This window comes from Marmota monax, unplaced genomic scaffold (assembly GCF_021218885.2).
Source record: "Marmota monax isolate L192 unplaced genomic scaffold, Marmota_monax_Labrador192_F-V1.1 WCK01_AAM20220418_F8-fsc00077, whole genome shotgun sequence".
NCBI lineage: Eukaryota > Metazoa > Chordata > Mammalia > Rodentia > Sciuridae > Marmota > Marmota monax.
The window spans coordinates 2,674,429-2,692,535 of record NW_026694610.1 but is presented as its reverse complement, the minus strand read 5'-3'; the positions used below and the strand labels follow the sequence as shown (position 1 = coordinate 2,692,535).

The 18,107-nt window shown below is 33.8% G+C and overlaps 1 protein-coding gene across 4 annotated transcripts in view; it reads right to left on the bottom strand.

Moving 5' to 3' along the window:
* Nadk2 (NAD kinase 2, mitochondrial) overlaps window positions 1-18,107 on the bottom strand; it is a 46,735-nt gene continuing 28,628 nt past the window's right edge. The window contains exons 8-13 of one of the 4 annotated variants that reach the window (XM_046422346.2): window positions 14,670-14,735; window positions 13,301-13,396; window positions 6,554-6,609; window positions 6,368-6,421; window positions 4,045-4,168; window positions 418-2,084 (exon numbers count right to left, since the gene is read on the bottom strand). In XM_046422346.2, coding sequence (XP_046278302.1) covers window positions 1,946-2,084; window positions 4,045-4,168; window positions 6,368-6,421; window positions 6,554-6,609; window positions 13,301-13,396; window positions 14,670-14,735 — 535 coding nt within the window. In that variant the 3' untranslated portion in view covers window positions 418-1,945. Of the gene's footprint in view, window positions 2,085-4,040; window positions 4,169-6,367; window positions 6,422-6,553; window positions 6,610-13,300; window positions 13,397-14,669; window positions 14,736-18,107 lie in introns of those variants that run through there. The other 3 variants (XM_046422347.2, XM_046422348.2, XM_046422349.2) reach the window with 3 other exon arrangements.

The following is an 18,107-nucleotide window of genomic DNA, read 5'->3' as shown; positions in this document are numbered from 1 at the left end:
GAACTAACAAAGGTTTAATTTTATTCACATGTAGTTGCCATTAAACAGTTAACTCATTCATAAAAACATCTGTTATTCTAACATCTTTTGCCACTCATCTCTTAGAAATGAATTCCCACCATGGAGCAGAAGTTATATTGCAAATGGAGCAGAGTAAGTATTCTTAAAACCTTTAAAAATATGGCATCTGAACAATTTCACACAATACGTTGCCTATTAATGTTACATATTAACATCTATGGTAACATGTGAATAATCAGATTTCCTTCCAATATTAAAGGCAGAGTTGACATTTTTTTCAAGAAAGTATTTTTTTCAAGAAAGTATTTAAAACCTGTTAGAGTGGTTAATCCATAGTATGGAATTTAACTTCTTTCTTATATATATCATTTTTTGAAAAAAAAAATCAGATCCAGCTCTGGGAAAACTGATCTTTATTTTATTTCCATCTGATGTATCAATAAATTTGCTCTGACAGTCTACGCAGGTACTCTTAATTAAGAGAAAAACAGATTCTTCTCCATTATACATCAACACCTAGACCACTGTTGTACATTAACATTTTTAAAAGTATGGATAAAAGTAACATGTTAATCATTGGCAAAACTAAGAGCACTCATTTGACTACATATCTTAGCTTTCACAGAATTTTTACTTCTGAGGTCACTAGTCTCAAATACTATGGAGTCTCTCTCATTCATTAATGTAGATCAAGCACCTGACACAGAATAGATGACACAGTGAGGTTCATAAATATTTATCAATGACAACTGTTTTCACCATCAAGTGAAAAAAATATACAACTGAATAAATGGCATGATAATACCACTTCATCTTGCAGCAGTAAGAGCATTCTGTGAAAATTCTAGGGTTAAAGAATAAAATAATTTCCTCCAAAAATAAAGGAGTTCTCACAATGGGGGGAAAAGCCACGGCATTTTATCCTACAAAGCTATTATGCAAAATTTGAAAATAAGTGAAAACCTCAATACTGAGCTACAGCCCTTGCTTTTGAAAAGCAAAGACATATTTGTTTATTAATCCATCCTCTGACAATTTTAACACTAGATGAAAATATTTGTTAAAGATAATACCAATAGAAAATGTCTCCTAATAGAAGATGTCCCATCAGTTCTTACTTTTAGTTCCTGAATCCATGTTAGAGAGTTTTAAAGATGGAAAACACCTATTGGACTCAAATCATTTTTTAAAAATTGACCCAAAATAGGTACTGGATAATTACAACATTTTTAACAGCATCATGACTTTGTCCCATTGGTGTATTCCACCCAGTATTGTTGAAATTAACTAGAAGGAACATCAAATGGAAGTATCTGCAATTTCAAAAGTGATTTAAATTTTTAAATCAAAAGTCACCACTTCATTGTGTCCTAGAATTAGAAAATTCTTAGCACATATTAAAAAACACATTAACCTACTTCAATTAGGTGAATGTCAAGACTTAAAAAAATTCCCCATCATCAAAAATTTTTAAAAAATTTGACAGGTACTATAAAAAAATATTCCACAAAGGGAGAGGGAAGCAAAAAAAAAAAAAAAAAAAAAAAAAAACTACCACACAGTCAAATTTAACTTGTACAGTTAAATTTTTAAATCCTAAACGTTGAATCCTTTATTTAAGCCTGCCTCTCTAAATTTGAAAAGATACCAACGCTCTTGGTTAACAACTGTAAATAGTAGAGAAATTTACTATTATCAATTCTAATACATTTAGTTCATTTTTCTCACAGAAAGAATATCTTTTTTTTCTATCAGAATCCAATAGAAGATTATTATCTCACTTTCTTTGTCACCTTTGAGCCCAGGAGCAATCAGTCCTAATAACCACCAAAACAAAAAAACAGTGTACCTTTATGGCTGATGATCTGTTTCCACAGTAAAAATATTTTTCCAGTAATCAAAATTTGCAATCTGAGGAAATCCTTCACTGTTCTAGAAGCACAGTTCGAAGCTCATCTTCTTTATTGATCATCATTGAAGCAATTGCTCCATCATTAAATTCAAAAGAAGTTCCTCCATCCACAACCATACAGGCATCCCAACAACGAGAACGAACACAAACCCTAAGTAGAAGGAAACATTAAATATTGAGTTTCCTTAACCCTAAACAATAATTGATTTAAATTTTTATCTAAATTAGCAAATAATTTCGACTTGATTTTAACAGTTAAGTTGCTCTTTGGCATGAGAGAATTAGCAACCACATAAATAATATAGGCATACTATCAAAGTCTCAAAATTTATATGTTCCAGATAGTACCCAATATTTATCAGTGAAGAAGTGCAGAGCTGATGGAACTAACAGGCTGTTTTCATATGACTGCTAAGTTATTACCATTACAAATATGTTAAATATTAAACAAGAATGTTATTTTCATGTAAATTTTTTACTTATGGTTAACACAGAAGAGGCCCAAATCACTAAGATACAACTTAACTGACAAACTTACATAAATGTCACCCAAATCAGGAAATCAGTGCCCTCTCCCAGTTGCCTTCTTCTTTCCCAAGCATATCCACCATTCTAATTTCTAACACAATAGTAATAGTTTTATCTGTTCTTAAACTTTAGTAAAATGTGTAAAAATAACATTTATATAACAGGTATCATAGTACATCAGTTTAATTTTCATTTCCTGGATGAACAATAATGTCAAGCACCTTTCTCATGCTTACTGGATACCCACTTTTTGTGAAATGCCTAAGACTTTTGGTGCTTTTTCTACTGGTTTGGCTACCTTTTCATTGATTTGCAGAAATTTTTATATACAGGTTGAGTATCCCTTATCCAAAATGCTTGGAACCAGACAAGTTTTGGATTTTAGATTTTTTTCAGATTTTGGAATATTTATATACAAATAATGACATATCATGGGCTTGGGACCCAATTCTAAATACAAAATTCAATTGTTTTATGTATACTTTATATATACATAGACTGCAGGTAAATATATACAATATTTATGATTGTAAATGTATACAATATTTCTAGAATGTATGTATTTTTGACTGTAACTCATCACATGACATCGGGTATGTAATTTTCCACCTGTATCTTCATGTCTGTGCTCACAAAGTGTAAGAAACTGAAGCATTACAAACTAGATTTTCAGATGGGATGTTCTGGCTATGAGCCCATTGCTGCAAATAAGTTTTGCAAAGCTTTCTCACTCCAGCTTGCCTTTTTCTTAATAGTATCTTTTGATTATTAGAAATTCTTAAATCTAGTATAATTAAATTTATTAGGGAGTCACTTTTAGGGAAAAGGTGACAGAAATGAACCCCACTCCAACCAGGTGGTGTACACCAGTAATTCCAGCAAAGTTGGGAGGCTGAGGCAGGTGGATCATAAGATAGGGGCCAGCCTCAGCAATTTAGTGAGGCCCTAGGCAGCTTAGTGAAACCCTATATGGAAAATTTTTTTGAAAAAAGAGCTGGAAATGTAGCTCAGTGTTAAAATGCCCCTGGATTCAATCCCTCATATCAAAAATAGAAAAAAAGAAATGAATCCTACTCTAACTTTGTGAGCCAGGCACAGTGGCACACACCTATTATTCCCAGGTACTTGGAAGCCTGCAGCAAAAGGATCACAATATGAGGTCAACTTCAGCAATTTAACAAGACTCTGAAATTTTTTTTTTAAAAAGGGGGTGAGGCCCTCCGAGAATGTAACTCAATGGTATAGGGCCTCTAGGTTCAATCCCTAATTACTGTAATAAACAAATATTAATTTGTTCTTATTGTCTCGACACATTAAAAATACAGTAAATCAACATCACCCAATTAAATAAATATACACCTTCTTTTCACTTAAATTTTGGTTTCCCTAAAATAACAATAAATTTGAAAGAAAGTGTTTTAGCCAGGTCAGCATGATACCTCATTAGTTGCACAGATTCTACTTTTCCTGATAGAGTAAGTTAAATAAATGAATCTAATGAAGCTGAATACTCTTACAAACAAATGTGATTTTAATGGATGACAGAGATGAAGAGAGTCACAAATCAGACCAAGTATGCTTACTTTGAGGAGAAACAACGCTGACGACTGCTTGAGAAAACTCTGTTTGCTATTGGTTCTCGAATACTGAAAAGTATTTTTGGTTCTTCTGGACTGTACAGCAGTGATTCATTATATTCATTTGTTACTACAAAGGGGAAAAAAAAAACAGTAGCACATTCAAAAAGGATAGTCACTTCTGAGAAGGGTAAAATGAAATATAAAGGCCATCCCCAATTTAAAAAGGCACTCTGTTCCAAAGGTCTGTTAGGTAGCAAGTTTCCTGGCACTTACAACATATATCCCATGAAAAGAACACCAAAAACAAAAGCCTTAGAAAAGCCTTAGAAATAAATATCAGGTTCCACAATTATTAGCCCACAGTACAATGGAAATAGATACAGTTTGGGGGGAAAGGGGTGCTGGGATAAGTTACTATAAAGCTAGTAATGAAGAAACAGAACTAGTTAGACACACTCAAAAATGTAACTCAAGTTGTCATATTCTCCTGACAAGTTCTTTCCAGAGCTCCATGTCAAAGAGTTGAGGTTAATACTCTTGATATAAAATGCAGTCTCAAACAATGATAGGCAACATGCTTTCTTCAATGAAACTGTCATTACTCAAGATATTTCTAGAAATCAGTAGGCCCTGCTTTCTCTCCATCCAAGAGGCACAGGAAGGTTGGCATGAAAAGTACAAGTGGTTAAAGACAACTGTATAAGATGGTGCAGTGGCACATGCCTGTGGTCCCAGCTACTCAAGAATCTAAAACAAGAGAATCACTTGAGCCCAGGAGTTTAAAGGCTACTATGGGCAGCACAGCAAGAAGCTCTTTATAAAAAAAATAAATAAATAAGGTGATGAGAAGGAGGAGGTTTGAGTGGGGGGTACACCTGTATAAAGAAATCAGGCTTGAAAGTAAGTTTAGTTGAGCACCATGTTAAAAAAAAAAAAAAATCACAAGCCTGTCAAATAATCTACTTTTTTATGAAAATATAATCTGAATTACAAATACTCCTCAACTTAAAACAGAATTACATCTTATAAACCCACCATGAGCTAAAAATATTGTAAATTAAAATCACCTAACCCACTGAACATCATAGCGACACAGAATCTAGGGTATTAACTAGTTCCTCTCCCAATCTTATAGCAAATAGGGAGCTGGAGCTCACTGTCATGGGAAAAGATCAATATTCAAAATTCAAAATACAGTTTCTCCTGAATGCACAACACTTTTGCATTATCAAGTTGAAAAACCATATTTGGCTCTTTAAAAACTTCATCTACCCACAAAAATTAAAATTGGCCTCCTTGGGAACACATCACATAAAACATGTTAGCTCTGACAGAAAATTCACAATAGTTCCAGGAACATCTGTCACAGGGATTGTATCACTGGCATTCACCACTACTTTTGAATAAGACAGTCAAATCTTCAAAGTAAAAACATCCATAAAGCTATTATATATTAAGATAAAAATATACATTTTAGATATATAATTTATATGTCTGACATAACTTCAGTTTCACATATATTTTTTAGGTCTTTGACATATATTTGTACAAATTTATGAGGCACAATGTGATGTTCTGATTCATGTATACACTGGGTAGTGATCAACTCAGGGTAATTAACATATCTGTCACCTTAAACTTTTATCATTACTTTATGGTTATATTTTAAGTTAAATTATATAATTAAGAATTGATTATTATGGGTGTCTAATTTTCCTTCCTTTGATACACATTTAATGCTAATGCTAGTTGATAAACCACAATTAAAATAATCTTTTTGGTCTCAAATTCAAATAACAGAATCTTTTGTAAAGAGATGAAGCCATGAAAAGATAAACACAGACAAGGAAGAACCTTCCATAATGGCACACTGAATTAGGGCATGCCTTTCCTATTTGGAGGACATGAATTTTCCTATACCCCATTACATGTCTACAGTTCAATGTTTTGATATAAGGATTATATTTAGGGCTGTGGTTGTGACTAACTGGTAGAGCACTTGCCTAGTATGTGTGAGGCACTGGATTTGATTCTCAGCACCACATACAAATAAATAAAGGTCCATCAACATGTAAAAAAATATTTTTAAAAAAGGGTTATATTTCATAGTTGACAAAATTCACAAAATAAAAGTCCAACTTTAATTTAAACTTTAAATGTAGTTATATTATTTAACTACATTTAAAAAGATGAATTAAAGAGCACGTTTGAATCCAAAAAAGTACTGTGCTTTCCTAATTGAACAATATTCTACATTGTCATTCTCAAAATTAATTCAAAACTAAATTGTTATTTATATTAATGATGAATATCATCTGTTACTGACCTTTCTCTACCAATTCTCTGTTTAATGGAAGATTCAAATTTCCTTGTCGTTTTGCTAATAAAAGATAAAAAGGGAAATATCTTCATTAAATAGTTTATATCATATAATAACTAATACATATCATATATGCATTATATAGCATATAACAATCATGTTATAACATGTAATAGCTGTTTTGGTACTCACCAATATTTAAAACATCTTCCACAGCCTGAGTTGCAACCCTGTTAATATTGAATGACCTAGAAACAAAAATCACATAATTCTTTTTTGTATTAATTCTAAAAACATGCTTAACATGAAAAGTGAACAATCTACTCAATACACAAAGAATCCTTAGAAATTATTGTTACAAATGAACACAGTTAACAACTGACAATGTTTTGATATAGGTATTAGAAAAGAAGTATTCTCATATACTGTTAGGAATACAACAGCTACAGTTGGAAAGTAATTATGTACTATCAAACTTTAAAATGAACATACTTCTCAATCTAGCAATTTATCCTAAAATATACTTCAAAATATAATGTACTTGGATATATACAGGAAAACTTACTGAAGCACTGTTTATAACTGTAAAACAACTCAAATACACACCCAGAGGAAGGTGATGAAATAAATTATATTAGAGCTACTAGTTATATGATATTAAAAAGAACTGCTGAGTGTAGCTGTGCACTCCTTTAATCCGAGCTACTTGGGAGACTGAGGCAAGAGTATCGCAAGTAAGAGGCCAGTAACAATTTAGAAAAGTCCTAGACAATTTAAGGAGACCCTATCTCAAAATAAAAAAGATTGGGGATGTAGCTCAGTGGTAAAGCACAAGAGAACAAGAGAGAGACAGACAGACACAGACAGATGCAGTGAGAAAGAGAAACAAACCATCAATATGTGCTGATGTGGAAGGATAACTAAGATATTAAGTTAGAAAACAAGAGGCATTATAATAAGGTGTGTGTACATACTAGAGCTATGAAATGATAAATACTAACTTTTCACTATATATATCCTTTTGTACTATATAACATGTTACTTTAATAGTTTCCTCGAAGATGAGAAATGTACCTGTACAATGCCAAATTCTGTCACTTAAAAATAAATATTAGTACAAAATAGATAACCTTTTTTAATTTTTTTTAAATTTTTTTAGATGGACTTTTGTTTTATTCATTTATATGCAGTACTGAGAATCGAACCCAGTGCCTCACCCATGCTAGGCAAGCACTGTGCCACTGAGTCACAACCCCAGCTCCTAAAATAGATAACTTTTACAAATATTCCTGTTCTGACATTTATAAAGATCATAAGGAAAGGTTTTTTAAAAAATTCAGATAATTTAAACTTCTACTGCCTCATACCTCCTCTTACATGAACTTATGAACCAACATAACTTAAACTTAAATCAGTGGCTCTTAACTTCGATGCAGGAATTACTCCCTAAACTCTCTAACTCTATACATTCACATTTGTATACAAATGTAAAAACACTTTGGATATTCAAGAAAAACTATAGATACACAAAAATTTACGTGTAAAATTTACACTCCAATTTCACATTCCAACCACACCAACTTCATTCTTGCCTCTCTACCTTCACTCAGACTTTTGAATTACAATATATAATAGGCAAAAGACAGTGACTAGTATGTCCTTATAATAAAGACAATTTATAAGGAGTTTTTTTAAGTCTTTTTAAAGTTTTTTTAAGTCTTTATAAATTTCTAACTCCTCTGAATTACAACTAGATAAGATTATTTTCCTATGGTTGTAATCTAGACCTTAGTGAATTCATAACTATCTTTAGGAAAGAAAGACCAAGAGTATGCCTACACAGGTGTTAGCTAGGACACAACATACTTTTTGTTAGTTCTAAAATCTTCACCATTCTAAGAGTTCCCATTTGAAATCAGATATAACCTATAATAAATTGAACCAGGCATAATGACACACATCTGTAATCCCAGTGACTCAGGCGGCTGGGGCAAGAAGATCAGCCTCAACAAGACCTATATCAAAATCAAAATAAAAAGGACTGATGATGTTATAATAAGGCACCCCTGGCTTTAATCCCCAGGTACAAAAAAATTTACACAAGAAAATGGAAGGTAAACTGAGTAGCTTTTCTTCATCTGCTACTAATATTCCATGCACAGAAACACCTCTTCACTCTTAAGTCTAATAGTGTAGAATGTATGGAGGAGAACTGGGAAGAGTCTTAAGAAGAAACTCTGAAATACTCTAGAGTATTTGTGAGAAACTAGATAATGTAATTATCACATACTTCCAAAGTATTTGTGGAAAATTAAATAATGTAATTATCTTGGCAGAGAACTGCAATAAGGGGAGAGCTCAGGGGCACTTGGTATGCAGGACAATCACTATACCCCACCCCTGTGGAACAATTTCTAGAAATGCAAAGATGAAATTCCCTGTAATTTTTTTCTTCCCTGGACACATAGTTAGGCTTTATTTTCTAGTCCCTCTGGCCAAATAACCACGTGACTGAGTTCTAGCTAAAAGAATCATGATAGATGACACTTCCAAGCCTGGCTCCCCAGCCTTCCAGGAAACCCTCCATGGTTTTCCTCGTCTTGTGGCTTGATATAGATGAGTACAGCGACTTCAAGAGCTGTGTCTAAAAGATGGCAGAGTTACAGAATGGAAGGAACCTGGCCCCCTATATAACCACTTGAAGGGGAGCTACCTGTCAATTAGGAATATCCACTCTGTACTTTATGAGAACAAGAAATAAACTTCTATTATATTAAACCACTGAGATTTGGAGTTTATTAGTTACATACAAAAAGTTAGCTAACCTGAGTCCTACATTTCCATATTTCTTTTTGAAGACAAAGACTGAGGTCACTTAAGAAAACAAACTTTTCTCTATCAAGAATTAAAAGAAGAGCCAGACATGGTGGCGCATGCCTGTAATCCCAGTGGCTGGGGAGGCTGAGGCAGGAGGATCAAGAGTTCAAAGTCAGCCTCAGCAAAATCGAGATGCTAAGTAACTCAGTGAGACCCTGTCTTTAAATAAAATATACAATAGGGCTGGGGATGTGGCTCAGTGATTGAATGCCCCTGAGTTCAATCCCAGGTACCCCCCACCTCAACAAAAAATTAAAAGAAGAGAACAAGAAATAGATTACACTGATCTTTGCTTTTCAATGTCTCCTTAGAACTTTGCAATTTAAAGTTAAGACTAGAATTTAAATACTGGCTTCAACATTTATTAGCTTCACAGTCGGGGGCAAGTCAATTAACTTCCAAGGCATTTTATATTGTTAAATTAAAATCATATACGTTGAGAGTATTTATGAGAAATTAAATAACGTAACTACCTTGGAACCAAAAAAGTGCTCAGAAATAGAAGTGTGCTAAAACATCAGGATATATAGAAATGTCTAGCTTTCCCCCCAACCCCTATGACCCTTGGGGCTTCTCTTCTCCCTTGCCATTTTATTAAGAGAAGATCAAGCATAGCAAAAAAAAAAAATCATCAGAAATGGGAAGGAGGAGGCAGAACATGTAGGAAGAAACAAGTTATATAGGACAAAGAGCCTCTAAGGTGACAGGAATAGGATAGAGTTAAGAGAGCTCTATTAAAGCATAGGTGATAATAGGTTTTAATAAGCAGTGCAGAGAAGGCTGAAATTCTAAACTAAATCTAACTTATTCAAATGCAACACAGACACAGGACTCAGACTAACAGGTGCATGTAAAGGGTGAGCATTGCAGCGGTTGTCATTCTTTATATTCTTCTCATTACTGGAAATTGGAAAACTAAAACTATCAAAATTACACTCCAGGGCAGAAAGTCAAAGTCCCACTGCCTTTAGCAAAAGCACTATTTCACCAAGATTTGCAAGCTTATCTTAACAATTCTTCAATAAAACTGCTATGGTTTGAATACATCCCCCAAATTCATATATCAGAAACTTAATCCCAGTGCAACAATGTTGAGCTTTAAGAGGTGATTATATCTAAGGCTCTGCCCTCACAAGTAGGTTAATACTGTTACCTCAAGGGTGGGTTCCTGATAAAAAGATGAATTCAGTCCCCTCTCTATCACCCTTCTACCTTCCATGATGGAATAACACAGCAAAAAAGCTCTTACCAGATTTCAACATCTTGATATTGAACTTTACAGCTTCTATAACTGTGAGAAATAGAGCTATTCATTATAAATTACCCAGTCTATGTTGTTCTGTTACAGTAAAACAAAATGGACCAAGACAACAACCTAAAGACTCATCCTTCAATTGTGTGGCCTCTGGAGATGGCTTAGAACCCCTCTTCTTCTCTACTTAAAAGCTGACTCTCCTTTATAAGGTAGCACAATTAACAGTGATACAGTGAAAAAAGCACTGGTTTTTTAGTCAAGCACACCTGTGCTTGCATCAAAGTTCTGAAAGGAGTTACATGACTTTGGGCCTTAACATTTATCCTTGCTAAGCTTACCATCTTCCTTTATAAAAGGGAGATATTACTGTATCTTTTTAAGACTTCTATAAGAATTAATGCATGAAAAGCATCTAGTACAGTACAAAGTAGCAAGGGCTAAATAACTGACAGCTTGAATTATAATGCATAGACTATAAACTTACAGAATCAAAGAAGTTCAGAAGTAATATTATTGCACCTGTTCCATTTCTCTCATCTTGCAGGTAAGGAAATGTGTATGGTTGCAAAGCTAGATAGCAGTTTAACCAGCACTCCTAACTCACAGGCAAGTACTTTTTTAATTATGACACAATTCACATTCTTATGGATAAGAATACTGGGGGAAAAGAGAAAGAACCTGGGGAACTACTTCTAATTCTTACTCCAATTTTCAACAAGTGCCCACCATGTTCAATAGAAACTGCTGCTATGACAAATGAAAGCGGTTAGTTGCAATGTTTCCAATTTAATCTATGAGAAAGTCATAAAATAATTTTATATGGGATATTAGATGATTAAATTTTTCTTTAAATAACTATGGAAAAAGTAATTTTAGAAATGTTCCTCTCAACTAGCCCTCAGGAAAATGAAATGTTAACCTATCTTTTAAAATAATACTTATTTTTCCCAAAATATTATTTTATTTGGCAACAACTAAGTTTTTCCTTAAAAGATACAAAGTTACTTAATGTGACAAATGATATAATAAATGAAATTATACAATATCTGAAAATTACTTCAAAATACCATGGGACAGAAGACATAGGTCAGGCTAGTACACAGAGGAAACAACATTGGGCATTAGTTGATAATTACTGAACTGCCTAATGATACATGGGGATTCATTACACTACTTTGTCTACTCTTACATCAACTGAAAATTTTCTACAACAAAAAGTTTTAAAAGTCATATTGAAAAAGTAGGCAATAAAACTCTAAATTAAACCATCCAAACTTAAAATCAATTTGATAACACTGGTTTAACTATTATTGTGAGCTTATAGTCATTTATTCGAAAAAAAATATTTGAGTAAATATATATTAGGCACTATGTACACACACACACATACACACACACACAGGAAAATAACAGTCGTCACCATCTCAAATCCCTAAAGTTGTTCAAACTATCTGGGTATTAGCATATTAGATTACTAAGAATGTGACAGATGCCATAACAGCACTATGAGAGAAGTGCTAGGGAAGGACAAAAAGGGGATTAATTCATTGTGCTTATGAAAGGAACTGTGTGTTGATGAAGATTTCATAAGGAGAATGAAGACTGGATTTTTTAGCTAGTGGATGCAAAGTTGAGAGTGCTCAGACATTCCAAGTAGGAAAAACTTGCATTGAGCAAAAACAAAAAGGCAAGAGAGAACAAAATATGTGCTGAGAATTGCAAATAGCCTGTGGTATCTGCAGCTAGTGATGAGTAGGGGTAAGGGCAGGAATAAGGCCAGTAAGGTACCCATGGCCACATTTTATAAGCCCTTACATGACAACTAAGTAATATGAACACAGTCAGGGGTCAATGAAAAGTTTTAAGGCAGAACACACAGAGGCAAATCTATCTACACTTTAGAAGTTACTACTCTGTTAATAGTGTGTAGAGGACAATCAGAAGAATAAAAGATGAGACACCAAAGACATCCACTAAAATGATGGGGGCCTGGACAAAAGAAGCTGCAGTAGGAACTGAAAAAGATGAGCAAATATTTGGAATATGCAATGAGCTGGATTAGAGACGAGGCTGTACAGAGAGGGGAATGAAGAATGGGAAGACGGAAAGGTCAGAGCAAGGTTTTGAGAAGTGATGTTTTTTCTCTGGAGCATAGAGATGGTTAAATACTGATGGTATTAAGCAACACAGGGAACATGGAAAGAAAAACTAAGTTCAGTTTTAAATGTGTTGGATTTGATGTCTATTTACATTCTATCTAGCAAATAATTTTAGAATATGAGTATGTTCTTGGGAAAGAAGACAGTCACAAATATGTTTGGGTGGCATCTGCATGTTTCCTTTGGTTTGAAACAGGGTCTCTGTTACCCAGGTTGGCCTCAATCTCCTGGGCTCAAGAGATTGAGATCTTCCTACCTCAGCTTCCTTAAGCCGCTGGGTCTACAGGTATCCAGCTCCCAGCCTCTTTTTGTATTATACTTTGTGTTCATTTACTATTTAAAATATTCTTAACATTTAAAAACTATATAATATCCCAAACCGCTTCCCATTTCCTTTTATATCTTTGTAAACCTAGTGCGGTAGGCCCAATAATGACCAATACAAGTTGCAGGCATAACCTAAGAAGTCTAGGCAGGACTACTAGAGCCAGGTGGTGAGTGAATCAGAAACTGGGCCAAACCTACACAATAACACCAGCTACCTCTTAAGCACCAAAGACCTTAGATGCCCCACTATGAGGTGCCAAATAAGTTACATCATTTAAAATGTTTCACAAATCTTGATAAGCAACATCCCAAACTACTCACCAGGCCTTGGATCCCGTTCCAGTACACAAATTGAGCCCTGAGCTCTTCTGTTTTTCCCACGGGCCATCATCAACTGAAATTTCGTAGTAGGATGCCCTATGAATTGATAATATAAAACTGTTTGCTAAGTTTATGATTCACAATAAAGAAATAGTCTTCTTCAGAACTGATAAATTCTAAGTAAGTAAGTCAACTTAGCCAAGACATATCTTATTTAGTAGGCACATCTCTCAGGTACTAGTTCCAATTTATGTGAAAAAAGTTATAAGGAAAAAAAATTGCATGTCTGCATGTCTTTCTGATCCATATTCTCCTTTCTATCTTTAATATTTCAAACAGGGGCTATACATTTTTAGCTAGCATTGTTGCTACTGCTCTTATGAAATCTAACACAGCTTCATATCAGGATTCAAAAAAGAAAATAACATTCTTAGGTAAATTTCATTCTTGATGGTTAGTCCTTGATATATCTAAATCTGTAATTTTTTGAGTTACTAATGGCTTCTGTTAAACTTGTTTCTTAAGTTATATGCTAATACACCACCTTTTAAATTGGTAACAGTTAAAGTTGTAAAGAAAAATTTCAACCAATTCTCTATTAGCAGACAAAACTAAGAAAAAAATTACAACTGTAATTTCAAAAAGATTCTATTTCTTAGAACACTGTATAACTATGAAATCAAATGGGTTTCCTGACACTACCAAAAGTGATACTATTCTTTAACTCCATGCATACGTAAATGATTTAAAATTATGCAAAGAACTTCTGAAATGTGTAAAAGCCTATTTTGTAAATTATCTTAAAATAATGGTGTCAACACTAAGTTATTTTCAGCAAATACAAATGTTAAATCTTAATAACAACTTTTCAAAATAATGACAATGATTAGACATGATTGCAAACACTAACACTCTGGATGATTTATCACTTACTCTAACCCTTTCAAATTTCTCCTGCAATCTCCTCATTTGTGGTGGTTTTACATAATACAACCTTTTCATTTTTTTCTCTGAAGTTATCATTTCTTATAAAAAATAGCACACCTACTATGCACATTTAACCTATTTCATAGTTTTGTTACATCTTCCTAGAAAATTCATGTTAGAAGCCTATTATGTACAGACAAGCCAAATCCAGAGAAATGGTTGCTACTATGCTAGAATCAAGTAGAAACAAGAAATTAGAAGTAAGTTGGGATAGAAGAGAAGTACAAGGGGAGAGAAAGAAAAGCAAGTTGGGTAAGAGATGCTGAGTCAAAAAAATGAGCAAATTTAGTGTCATTCTCACATGCAGGTTTATTGAGATTAGTCAATTTAAAGAATTTTTGTTTTGGAGAAATTATTTTTTTAAGGCAGCAATAAAACTCACAGTCCCTTTAGAGTGGGTATACTTCTTCTTAAATTGTCCACTGCTACAGCCCAAGAATAAGACATTCTAGGTTAGAACAAATAAGAGAAAAGAAAAAAGAGATTGGGCTTTTAAAATGTTCTTAAATCTAAGAACATTATAAATGAGGCAGGAATAATATTGCTGCACTTCATATTTTCCAAGTGAAGTACTTAGGTTTTTGGAACATAGTAAAGCCTCAACATAGGGTCTGGAATCTGAAATAATGGGCTTACATAAAAATTCCAACACTAACTAATGATATAACCTTGGGCAATTTATTTTAACCTTCCAAATTTTAATTTCTTTTCAGTGATAAATTCGACTACCTTTCTCATAGGGTTTTTGTAAGCATTAATGAGATAACAAACAATACACAGCTTGATACATAGCAGACATCCAATAAATGGTCATTTTTTCCCTATAGCTCTTACATCACAGAATCTTTAAAAGTAAGTTTTAATACCCCCAATATTTAACCAAGTTCAATAGTATCAGAAACCAACTCACTGCTGCCCTTATCTTAGTAAAGATAGTAAAGAGACATTATCCTTGGGACTTCACTGCCTCCCCACATATATCATCTAGTCCCAGGTTTTTCCAAGTTATTTTTTAGTTAAGTACAATGAATAAAGCAATGCTAGTTGAAGCTTGAAGCAGTTAACCATAAATCATTAAATACACAAACAGAATAAAATAAGCCATCAAGTGGCTTGCATAGACAAAGCATAAATTCACAAGACATTTTACCTTTGTCATCTATTTAATTTAATGGACTTTCTCCAATATCACTTGAAGTTGTTGCTGTCTTATGTGTTGGCAATAATAACCAGATTATATCACTAGTTATGGTTACATTTTCTCCTCCTCTCTTTTATCACATAATACTTACTATTCATCTTCATATTGATTCAAACTTGATATATAACCAAAGAAAACAATTTCTATATAGCATAGACCTTACTATGTTAAATACATTTTTACATGTTAGTATATTTTTAAGTTTATTTCCTTGAAGAATAAGGTTTACTTTTAAGACTTTTAAAAATTATATATTTTTCACCCTCCAAAAAATTAAAATACTACCAATGACTTGCACATTGTATCCCCAATGACTAGCACATTGTACATAACAGGTACATGATATATTTTTGTGGATAAATTTGATATTACATACAACAAAAAAATAACAATTCAAAAAGATTATTCAAATCATCCTGCTGACTTAGGTTGTTTTGTTTTTGGTATAGAGATTGAACCTTGGGGCACTTTACCACTGGGTTATATCCCTTGCCCTTATTAAATAAATAAATAAGCTTAATTCTTTTTACTATAACTTGTGTTGATAATAAAGCTATTTACTATTGTCTACAATGTGGATATATTTTAGTTAGACAAATTTTTCTCGTCATAACTAAACTCTTTTTACAAAAGTAGATGGCTTGAAACAAAAGAATTACTAAAAATTCCATGAATTTAGAAAGTTAGGGAATCAATTACACAGCCCCTAAATAGTCACAGGGTTCTGGTAGCAGTAAGTGGGACATAAAACACATACTAATCTTCTTTCCCTAACTTACTGATATCTATAAAAATGATAGGGTCTAAAGTACTGTCAGGTTCTAAAGTACTACCAAACTTTATATTAACTTTACATTATATAAGTCAATTTTTAGCTGGTTAATAAATACATGTCATGCAAAAAATAGTAAAAATAATAAATTGACAAATAAGCCTAAATCACACTTAGGTCCCATACAAGAAATTTTATTGTTAGGAAAGCACATACTATATTTTTATACTACTAATGAGGAACCATATTAACTTTAATTTTTCTTACTAATGGTTATGATTTTGAACTGTATTATGATTTGGATGGTGTTCCCCAAAAGCCAAGAAGGCTTAGAGAAGAAATGATTGGGCTATTAGAACTTTAACCCAATCAGCAAATTAATCCCCCTGATAGGATTAACTGGGTGGTAACTGAAGACCGTTCGGGTATAGCTAGAGGTCGGTCTTTGGAGGCTTGTATTTGGGGTATGCATTTTATATCTGAGGAGTGAAGTCCCTCTGCTTCCTGATCATCATGCGAGCTGCCTTCCTCCACCACACTCTTCTACCATGTTGCTCTGCCTCATCTCAAGTCCCCAAGGAAAGGAGCCAGCAGTCTATAGATTGGGACTTCTGAAACCCATAAGCCCTCAAATAAACTCTTCCTCTTCTACAGTTGTTCTTTTAGTCACAGAAGTGGAAAAGCTGACTAAAACAGAAACTAGTACCAGGAGTGGGGTTGTTGCTGTAATTAACCTGACCATGTGGTTCAGAAGCTTTTGGAGCTCTTAGAATTGGTGGGAGGAATTTTGAGATGCTTAGTAGTACAAGCTGGAAATGGTTTAGACTCTTGTAAGCAGAGCTTAATTTCTACTTCTGGTGGGTGCTCAGAAGACCAGAATATCTACAGGACCAAGGACAGTAAAGACAGGGCTCAAGAGGAATCAGAGGAGGACTCTATTGGAATTTGGAGTAGAAGCCATTCATGTTATGCTCTGGCTGAAAAGTTGCCTGCATTTTGCCCGTGTGCTGAGACTATATGTGAGGCTGATTTTTAAAGCAAAGGACTCCTTACTGTGGTGGAAGAAATTCCTAGACAGCATAGCAGTCAGGTGGTGGCATGGATATTGCTGGCAGATTGTAGCCAAATTTATTGTGATAATCAGGAGAAGAAAGCAGAGAAAAAAGATTTGAAAAACTTAGACTTGAAAGGTGGGTCACTGGGGGGTGTGCCTTTGGGGTATGTTTTTGTATCTGGCGAGTGGAGTCTCTCTCTACTTTCTAATCATCATGTGAGCTGCTCTGCTCTACCACACACTCTGCTGCCAGGATGTTTAGCCTCACCTTGAGCCCCAAGGAATGGAGCCAGCTGTATATCGACTGAGACCTCTTAACCTGTGAGCCCTCAAATAACTTTTCCTCCTCTACAATTGTTCTGGTTGGGTCTTTTAGTTACAGCAGTGAAAAAGCTGACTAAAGCAAACTATCAATATAATTTTCTTCAAATGTGTTACACTAAAAAGAACACATTACCACCTAGGTAGCATTCTTGTCAATAATGCCTTATCTGAATCTTATCATGAAGTGAAAACAAAATTATACAAATAAAAAAGAAAAAAATCATAATTCTGCAAACCAGCTGGCTTAGACTACTCTAAATTATTAATATCATAAATGACAAAACAGGTGGGGCTAAGGAGCTATTTTTAATTTTAAAGGACTACAAATGAGCAGATGCAATATGTGATTCTTAACTGGATCTTGGATAAAGCCAAGCAAACAAACAAATCAACTTTAAGACACTAAGACCAATTAATGGAGAAATTCTCTATTATTTGAGAAAGGTCTTTCTATATAACCCAGGTTGGC